At 41.8% G+C, this 10573-nt stretch overlaps 1 protein-coding gene across 1 annotated transcript; it reads left to right on the top strand.

Moving 5' to 3' along the window:
- Positions 1–6838: 6838 nt before the first annotated feature.
- Positions 6839–10120, top strand: bud13 (BUD13 homolog). Its single transcript, XM_030100865.1, has 10 exons — positions 6839–7010; positions 7156–7243; positions 7551–7635; positions 7720–8043; positions 8135–8376; positions 8449–8557; positions 8690–8828; positions 8916–9097; positions 9251–9332; positions 9520–10120. Exons 1-10 carry the CDS (start codon positions 6871–6873, stop codon positions 9611–9613), a joined length of 1485 nt encoding a protein of 494 aa, XP_029956725.1. The 5' UTR covers positions 6839–6870; the 3' UTR covers positions 9614–10120.
- Positions 10121–10573: the final 453 nt, after the last annotated feature.

The raw sequence follows: 10573 nt of genomic DNA, 5'->3' as shown, positions 1-10573 counted from the left end.
TTTATAATCACAAACAATCTATTTACTGACTGTTTAAATACTATTAATAGTACTTATAGCAATTAACATTGCTATAACATCCCTTTAGCGGATAGTGGTGCTGTGGAATTGCTTGGAGCTGTGGCAGGACCAACGTCAAACCAACTCCTGCTTCAGACATTTTTGCTGCCATTTTTTTTGCCCTTCAGACACTGTCTCTGAGTTCTTTTGTGTTTTCTTGCTTGCATTTGCTTTGCTTTCAGTGCTTGGAATTTTCATGCAATTCTTTTGCAACATCTTGTAAAACACAAACTCAACCTCAAAACATTTACTTTCCTTTGCAAAATCACACAAGATGTTCAGTGTCTTTGATGACTGCCATTATATAGCACAACGCCAAGTATTTTAATCTCTTTCAAAGAGAATGCTTTCATTGTTTTTCTTATGACAGGCCTTATCAGCAAGTAAACCAGCTCTGCAGTCACTACAGGAAATCCTGCTGACCACTAAACGTCTCTCCCCTTCTGATGGTAGATATAACACTTGTCTTTGTAGAAGTTTTTTTGTTTTTTGTGATAAAAGACCAAAACGTCTTTTTCAGCCAAGGACAGCCTGTCGCAGAACCAGACAGAACCAGATGTATTTGTATCTGACAGTAACTCTTTTCACTAGTTGGCCCGATGTTTTGTTTTTAAGAGTTTAGGTGTTTGGTGATGGGGGAGCATTTGTATAAGTTTTTCTATGCTGTTTTCCTCTTCCACACAAAAGTTTATTACACAGCTTTTTCAGCATGGTGATTTCACAGGTTTTTAACTAATATTAGGCATAAGTAATAACTATTTTAATCAATACAAAACATCAAGGTTTTTTTTTAACTAAAGTAGCACTTTGCAGGACATTTTTAACTTTATTGCAACAAATGGAGTCAAACTTCAAATAACAGTGTAGATTTTTGTTGAAGTGTAGGTTGAAAGTGTACATTTGCAGATAAAAGTAGCAAACTATTAGTATTTTGCTTTCTACCTCTGCTTAGAGTTACACAGTGCACACTGACACATGTAATTTTTCATAATGACCATAAGATGGCAATATTGAGTCATTTTTGTAACTGAATTATAGGCATGACGGTGCTAGAAATTTCCTGCATGTCCAGCCTGGGTGCTTGGTTGTGCACTTACACAATGATACGTGAGGTATCAGCCTGTTTGTTTATGAAATGCAGTCAATTTCATGCTTGAACTTCTGATATTGGGTCAGAAGAGTCGCTACAACAGTTTTTTTCTTGAGTCTTTAGTAATGCGTTATTACCTCATTGTAAACATAAAGGCCATATTACACCCAGAGGACACATTAAATGAAACACAAGTGAGGACAGAACCTAAGAGGAAAGAAGATAAGGTCACAGATCACAAGTTTAAAAAAACAAAAGGGGTGTTTTTGCCCTGTCTCTCACAGACAGCCTGCGCAGCCGATGATGTTACGTACTGCAGAGGAGAGAGACGAATCAGCAGTCTCTGGGCCACCACCCATCCCTCCCACTCTCGTTTCACCCCTCTGTATCACTCCCAGTTTGTCCCAGAAGCGTGATACTCTGCATCGCTGTACACTGAGTGACCGCCACCAGCTGTTTAGTTCCCAGACCAGAGCGAGCAGCAAGGAGCTGCTTCAATACCTCGACCTGACGGGAGGTAAGGATCCTTACAGATGCTCAGCTACATGTCAGGCAGTAGAAGGGACGGCTTGGACTGTACAAAGATGGCACAGTATATACTGGAACATATAGGTCATGATTAGAGAACATGCTTACTGTGGGAAAGTACTCAGCAGTCCATCTCTTACCATTGAAGTATTATCATTTGGCGTGGTATGCTGATCTTTGAGAGAGGATTTTATCTTTATAAATTGTGAGGAATCGTGCAGTCAGATGTCCGTCACCTTCTGCTCTGAGTCATGTCCTGTAATTAGTTTTGGCCACAGTTAGATAAGTTAGATCGAAACATCTCTACCTTTTCAGGTTGTCATCTAGACCTACTTCATATACCAATAGAAATGTTTTTAGCATTTTGAGGTACAGTGTTGTTGTGTTTTTGTTTTTTTCTGGGGGGGCTGTGATATAACACTCACATGACCTCAACCGAAAAGACTTCACTCTTTGTTTTCCTTGTTCCTGAGTGATTTCATTTTGACTTACTTTTCTTGGTTTGTTTATATGCCTTGTATCTTTTCGTCAAAGGTGGATGGGCACTTTTCCATCATGCTCAGGTCTGCGTTATTACTCGTAGTGTTTGGAGGTGAGAATCTTTTTTCTTCATGAAAATGTTGTTCTCTAATAAAAACAATATCGTTTGGTGCTAAGCGTAGCTCTGACTGTATGTTTTTCCCCAGTGTTGCTCGTCTCTGCGCAGTCAGACAAGATCACGGTGTGCCTTGAAGACGACAACGACCTGAGAGTCGACTGTCTCATCAAACCCAAACCCAACCAGATAGACAGCTATGAATTCTCTTGGGCCTCTGGAAACAAGGAGGTTCTCATCAACACCAACGTGTCAGGTTCATCGGCAGACAACCAGTTTAAAGAAAAAAGCTATGTGGAGGAGCTGAAGCCTCACGGCTACAGAATGACCCTGAAAGGCTTCACCGACACTCTCCCGCATAACACCACTTACTTGTGCAAAATATCTGGTTCTGGTGCCAGCGAAAATGTGGAAAAAAGTAAGTGTGTATGTGCGTGTGTGTTCGTGTATATAAACCTGGAAACCTGAGTGGGAGAAAAATCCAATATATTTTTTTCTTAGAAGACTTTCTCTTTCTTTCCTCTGCAGATAAACTCGTTCCCTGTTCTGCTGTCAGTGTACTCCTGAGAACCTCCTGGTCGTGGATCCTTTGCGTGATACTCTTCTTCTATCACACACGCAACTAGCAGACAACAACTATGAAAAACAAGCAGGCATGTGAAGGCGCACATCCAGCCACGCGCTTGCTTCTGTCCACACCCACAAACATCCCCACAAAAATGCATCATGCTGAAAAGAGACTGCCAACAGCTTGTGGATTGTTATTTTTGTTTCTCTTGATTAAGCACTGAAGCAATATTCTTTGAACTAGTGAAGATGTCTCATGGATCATTTAGAAATGATGGTTAGGCATTTCTGCCCCAGGGTTACACAGACTGCATTTGCATGAGCTCATTGTGGAGTGGTGACGCACTTATTTCCAAAAAACATGCACAATCACTTTTTCCGACAGTGTGAGTGATGTCTGTCCTCTCAGTAAATAAATAAATAAAAATGTATATGATAACTAATGGGTCAGACTATCATACTTTACATACCGTATGCAATTGATGTTCGTAAGTGTGTACATTTTCGGTTTTGTTCTGTTCATTGTTTCACAAGGTTGAAGGACAAGATTGAATGTGTCTTTTCATTGACAACTGAAAAGTCAGAATCTGTCAGTACTTCAAATTTATTGTCAGTATAAATCATAAAATAAACATTATTAATGTTCATCACGTTTGTCAAGTGCATCTAAATCTCAGTTTCATTTGTCATAGGAGTGGCGCGTCAAGTCATTGTGCTAATTACTTACAATAAATCATACCAGTGTATCCCAGGGAGAAACAAAGAAAGCATAATTTTGAGGACATAAGTGTGCCAAAAACACTAAATTCACACTTACTAGATATGTCTACAGTCCAGTAAACTAAGAGTGACATAAAATTAATTAAATGAGTTGCTGCTCTAAAATGAAAAGGGCCTCCGTGCTTCTGATAGTGAGCATAAAAACTGAAGATTTGTAATTTGCAAACATAACAATGACCAGGCAAAGCAAGGGAAGGCAGGTTTATTTGTCTAGTCACACCATTCCTAATGGTGACACAAGAAATTAAATTAATTTGTTGTGTCACAGACTGGGACTAATATCCAAAGGCATCTGGACAGCATCTGGAAATCCGTCAACCCCTTCTTCTGGCAGTGGGAACCCAGAGAAACGCAGTCTGCAAATATTTCATCATCACTGACAAACACCCTGTAACCTGCAAGTCACTGGACTCTGCCTGTGTTTATGAGCTTTTTAAAGCTCATTTTGGTTTTGGTACTTCGTACAACCACAATCTGGCAAATGTTTACAACTTTTTGCAAACCACCATCGATGAAATAGATTTTTCTACCACCAAAGTGAGTCCGGATGCTGCACTGAGTTAGTACAAAGATGTTTTGTTTTCTTTGCAAATGTCACCAGGAAGATATTAATTTCCTGATCAAGCACTTTAAGTGAAACCTAGATGTATGTTTGATTTGATTTGATTTGATTTATTTATTTCATTCATTTAAATAAAACAAAAAGTGAATGCAACATACTTGCATCTGCATACTTCAGCACAGATGTGATGGCGGTCTGGAACCTATTCACACGGCAGCTGTTTTCTTCTGGCGTTACAACTGCAACGTTTGAACTGCAACATTTTAGCTCTTTAAATATGGCTTGATGCCCTCTGGATTTTCACTGTCCATTTCCTCTTCAGCTGCTGATAGTTTGGTGTTACATTTTGGGGGAGAAATCATTCCCCTACCCTCCATTTTATTCTCTGAGTATTCTTCTGCATTTGTTGGTGTTTGTCATTGAAAAGCTTTTTACCTTTTTGTGGAAATATGCAATACAAGTGAATTGTCCAAGTAGAAACAACTCCAAATGACACAAGCCCCAGGAACAGAATTATTTTTGTGAAAATGCCACCATATTGTTCAAAAATATAATTCTTAGCTAATAATGTCATATTTTCGTGTTGCCTAGTAGGTAATAAATGTGAGTATATTCTCCAATTCATAATGACAACACTTTGTCACTCTTGTTGCACTGATTTATTACATGTTTTTATATTTAATCTTTGTTTTTAGAGATACCTCTGTCATGTCCCGCACATCGTCGTCTTCTTAGGGGCGCTGGGTGGTTTCTTGTTTTGTTCTTCGTTTGTTTTACGTTATTGTGTTGTTTTGTTTGTTTCTTCTTGTCCTTTGTTGCTGCACCTAGCAGCAACAGCAACGCGACGTGACGGAGCTGCACGCCAGCAGCAACGCGAACGCGACCGGACAGAACTGCACGCCAGCAGCAACGCCACAAGACTGCACTGCACGCAAGCAGATTTTGTTCCCAGCGGGAATTGTCTAGTTGTTTTATTAGAATGGTTGTTTTTTGCCATTGCATTCTTTCCCCCTCTGGCAGTCAGGTCAGGTTGTTAAATCTGCTACTGGTTAACCTGTAATCCAGTACTACCTGCTTCAGGGTCGAGTTACCGGCGACTAAACTGGTACTCCCCCAGACAGTGAATACACTGGGCTTGGGTGGTGGATGGCTGGTTGTGACGAAAGTTTAAAAAAAAGATTCGTCAAAGGCTCAAGGTTCAGGTGGGCCGGTGACAGCCATCTAGATATGGGAGTAAACCCAGACAGAAAATCCTCTGTCCCCTTTGTGGACAGTTGAGTATCCGTCACAGTGTTTTTTGTTTGTTTTACATTATTGTGTTGTTTTGTTTGTTTCTTCTTGTCCTTTGTTGCTGCACCTAGCAGCAACAGGAATGCGACGGGACTGGACTGGACTGCACGCCAGCAGCAACGCGACAGGACGGCACTGCCCGCCAACTTCAATGCGACGTGACGGAGCTGCACGCCACCAGCAACGTGACGTGACGGAGCTGCACGCCAGCAACAACGCTGTTGTTTGGCCTCTGGGAGCTAAAAAAAAAAAAGACCTCTTGGATTTTTTTCATAAGCTCCTCCCAAACAGGAAGTAGCTTCAGGAAAGAGGAGGGGCTTCCAAATTCTACGTATGACTTTCTGGCAGAGGTGTAAACACATCCCGCAAATCTCAGCTTATTTGGAGTAAATCTGACCAAATGATGATGCTTAAATGATTCTTTTAACTGGACATTGTGGCGCCCTGTACGGACAGCAGAAAGGACTTGGTGGAGTCAAAACACCACACATGGGATCCTGAGGGAAGACAGAACAACATACTAACATTTCAGCTTCCTAGGTTGAATGGAAACAACTTTCTCAGCTGACACTGGCAGGACTCAGAGTCTGTGACCTTTACAGTCTCAGAGGCTTTGAGAGCAGTCGGGATCAAATTAAGAGGCCCGAGCGCTGTCTCAGATAAACCCCATTTCTAATGAGCAGGTCTATGGTCCTAAATTCGGTCCATGGCCGTCAAACCACCACCGGTTCTTCCTCAGGATCCCACTGCGGCTGTTGTGAACCTTTATTTTTCTGCAATTTTGCCTCAGTTTCTTGCATTTTGAGCGGCGCTGGCCGGGGTCTGGAGTCGACGGAGAGCAGCCGCTCCAAGATGAGTGACTTTTTTTTTCCATTTTTAACGGTGCCGCTCGGTTCTAGTTGAACTTCCTCTGCAGCAGCAGCTGCTCCTCCCGTGAAGACCATGATGAGTTTAGACCCCAGGAAGAATAGACACTGATATTCAGTGGCTAATGGGGATCTTAATAAATAAACAAACAATGGAAGGGTTTTTGGAGTTGTTGTCCGTGTCACCACTCGAACAGATCGTCACAGAAGGCTTGGGTTAGCTGTGTCTGAGCTGCGCCGGAAGTTGTTATGCCGTCTGAGACAGAACGCGGAAGTGATGCGTGCATATGGGCTATTGCCACTCAAGTGTGCTATAATTAATCTTAGATTAATTTTTTAATGCATTAATTTGTAGTGTAATTAATTAATCTAATTAATGCACTAAAGTGACAGCCCTAATTAAAACTAAACTGTTACTGTTCCCACATCCTAAATGTTTTTTTTTTCCCCACTCCGGTTTTTTGACGCGCATCTATATTGCCAATATTCTTGATCCTCCGCGGGAGCCGTAGCCTCTGACGTCACTGCAGTAATGGCCGCTTCCACAGGCTGTCGGAAAGGACCTGAGCTATCAAAGGCTGAATATCTCAAAAGATATCTATCAGCCGACGACGACTGTAAAAAAAATAAAGGGAAGATAAAGAAGAAACGACGCAAGGTCCCTGAGAGGGGGTGAGTCGAAAGTTACAATCAATCTGAGCTGTTGTTGTGCGTGTTAGCTGTGAAGCTAACTCCAGTCCGCTGTTACCGTTGAGCGCTATTTTTCCTTTTCAGTGTCGAGCTTCACAAAATCACGTTTTCTTCTCCCTTCTTAAAGACTGAAGATAGTTGACGATGATATCGACTGGAAGCAGATAGTCGAAGCGCAGGAGGAGCTGGAAGAGGAGGAGGACGAAGCCCCAGTGGTCAGTTAGCGTTAGCTTGCAGGCGAACTTTCATTCATTCATTACAGGTGATGTTGCGCAAATGATGGATCCAGTTTAAATGTCCACACAATGTGCCAGCGGTCTATGATGTTTGGAAGCAAGTTTCTAATGTTTGAGCATACCCACTTACATTCCATCTAATGAAAGTTAACAAAGTGTACAATATTGGTAGATTGCGCAACCAACAGAAAAATAATCCGCCTTCTAGATAGTCTGGTAACATTGATTTTGGTTTTCATATGTCATAACTGCACTTCAAAATGTTAATCTTGACTTATTACCTCAGATTGCTGAAGTGGTTGATGATCGTCCTGATGAGGTGAAATATCTGGAAGCATTCAGAAACAGCAACAGATGGAAAGTGATTGGAGGTATTATCACAGAAGTAACGGTCAAGTGTGTTTTTAAAAAGTAGTTGGTTTGTTGTTGTCAATTAAAGTGTCTTTTCCATATAGCTGATGAAAATGAAGACTCAGAGGACGGAAACGGTGAAGATCATCAACCTGCAGATTCGAGCACAGGTCGCCACGACTCACCAGATGCATCTCCTCCCAGGAGGAGTCGCCACGATTCTCCAGACATATCTCCTCCTAGGAAGAATCGCCATGATTCCCCTGACATATCTCCTCCCAGGAGGAGTCGTCACGACTCTCCGGACATATCTCCTCCCAGGAAGAGTCGCCATGATTCCCCTGACATGTCTCCTCCCAGGAGGAGTCGCCATGATTCCCCTGACATGTCACCTCCAAGGCAACAGTCAGGGAAGGTGCAAAGTAAAGGTGGGTGCAAATTTATGAGATGAGTATTTAAGAATTCATTAATGTGTACATGTAAATGCATTAATGGAGAATTTAACTGTTGCTCTGTCAGATTCTTCCCCCAATCGAAGAAAGGCCAGCTCATCCTCAGCAAGTAAAAAACATTCATCTGATTCTCATCGATCATCGGCTAAAAGGGCTCAAACTCGGGCTGACTCAGACTCTGATCAGTCACCACCAAGGAAAAAGCCGCCTAAAGGTAAAGGGTCCGATTCAGACCAGTCGCCCCCGAGGAGGCGAGGACGAGACTCGGATGGAGATTTGTCACCCCCTCGCAGATCTGGACAAACACAGGTAAGCTAACCGTGTTCATTCTGAGGTTATAAATTGTACTGATTTTGCTGAGTGTTTTGTTTTGTGTTCCAGGGCAATAGGATGCTTTCTGGTGGGAAGGCTGGCTTGGTTTCTGTTGAAGTATTGAGGAAAGAGCAGGAAGATAACCGACGTAGAGAAAAACACAATCAACCACTAGAAGGTTGGATCATTGTCTCTCTTTTGAAATGATTTCCCTAATCACATCAGTAATGTGCACTTCAATGAACTGACAAGATAATGAGATATGTCTTGATTAGACTTGTAAAGTTCATGACATTGTGATCCCAACTAGACGAATCCCGCAATGCCCAGACGGTGTTCCGAGACAAAAGTGGTAAAAGGAGGGATTTGGACTCAGAGAGAGAAGAACAGAAGAAAAAAGCTGGAGAAAAAGCAGCTAAAGATGAGAAATACGCTCAGTGGGGGAAAGGGTAAATCTGCATCATTCTTCCACATACCGTGTCCATATAAAAACATACTGTATCAAATACTTCACACAAGTTCAACTGTGTTCATAGGTTGGCCCAGAGCCAGATGCAGCAGCAGAAACTCGAGGATGCACTGCATGAAGCCCAGAAGCCGCTGGCTCGTCACCACGGAGATGAGGATCTCGATCGCATGTTGAGGGAACAGGAAAGAGAAGGGGATCCAATGGCCGCGCTGCTCAAACGGAAAAAGGACCGTGGCACAAAGGCACCAGGTTTTAAGCATTACTTGTACACTTTGTTTCCTAACCAAAACATACTAACTGGCAGCATCATTATTACTCTATAAGTTCATTTGTACACAATGGTAGTTTTGTGCACTTCTAGTATAGGATTTGTTTAAAACCGTCTTATTTTTACTGTTGCAGCAAAACCTCAGTATAAAGGCCCTCCACCACCTCCAAACAGGTTCAACATTTTGCCTGGCTATCGTTGGGATGGAGTTGACAGGTACAGTTTGTGCATCAATAAGGAATAATACATGACATGCATTTTCACTGGCACAAGTGTTCCCTTACATTAAATTCCAAATACCAGAAATTCTGCTGCTGCTGTTGAACCTGGTTGAATGTATTTCTGTAGTGGAATTTAGGTGTGGTTGCTATATAATAGTGATCTTTTTTTTTGTGCGTTGCAGGTCAAATGGATTTGAAAAGAAACGCTACTTGCGTATTTCAGAAAAGAAAGCATACCAGGAGGAAGCTTACAAGTGGAGTGTCGAGGACATGTAAAGCCAAGAACTGGGACCTAAACAGTGTCACTGTTCATTGATTTACCACGCTGTTTAAAACTCCCTCTAGATTAGACATGCTCAGTGAACAAGACTCGGTTTTGAAAAAGATTGGAGCAGTTTTTTTCCTCTGTTTCACACCAGTTTGATACTGTGCATAATTTTTCAGATTAAACTGTAAATATTTGTGAGGTCACAGAATTGTATGATTTTGTAATGTCTGAATCAGTGTGAAACTGAAACAAGGTTCACAGTGTATAAAATATTATTTTTATAAAGTGTTGAACAGCCGGTGTCCTTATTGCACACATGCATTAAATATTCATGGTGCTGCTGGGAAAAAAAAACTAATGCTTCAAGAATGAGGTCAGTAAAGTCTCCGGTTTGTGATTCGGCAGTTGAATGGATTAAAACCAAATTTAAAGGTGCTGTAGGCAGGATTTTGCTAGTCAATGCTAATTTTTCTGTGTTTTCTTTGGATTAAATGCCAGAGTATCCATTGATAATCCTTTAGGAGTGTAGCATAATTGCACTACCGCGAGGGCGCAGCGTTTTCATCTGTCTCTGTTCTGAGCTGAAAAGGAATCTCAACAGCTCCAGGTATCTTTGACCAATCAGAACAGCCCCTGAGGCTCTAACCGTGATTGGTCAAGGGGCGTTAGTTGCATGTTCTTGTGGGAGGGGCTTAACTTGCCTAAGGGCGTGATGTCAGAGAAAACAGGACAGGATTGGCTGTGCTGGGTTTCAAATCGCCATCTTAGATGGGTCAAATCGGAGATGCCGAATCCTGCCTACAGCACCTTTAATTATGATGGTTCACTGGAACCACCGATTATGTAATATTTACAAGAAGCATCTGATGACATGAACCACATCTCTTAAGAAAAACCTCTGATGACCATCCTTTGAGAACTGTTAATGTACTTTACTGGAATTTACATGAATAAAACTTCCAGGCAGT

Source organism: Salarias fasciatus, chromosome 10, assembly GCF_902148845.1.
Source record: "Salarias fasciatus chromosome 10, fSalaFa1.1, whole genome shotgun sequence".
NCBI classification, from domain to species: domain Eukaryota; kingdom Metazoa; phylum Chordata; class Actinopteri; order Blenniiformes; family Blenniidae; genus Salarias; species Salarias fasciatus.
This window is presented reverse-complemented; position numbering and strand designations above follow the sequence as displayed.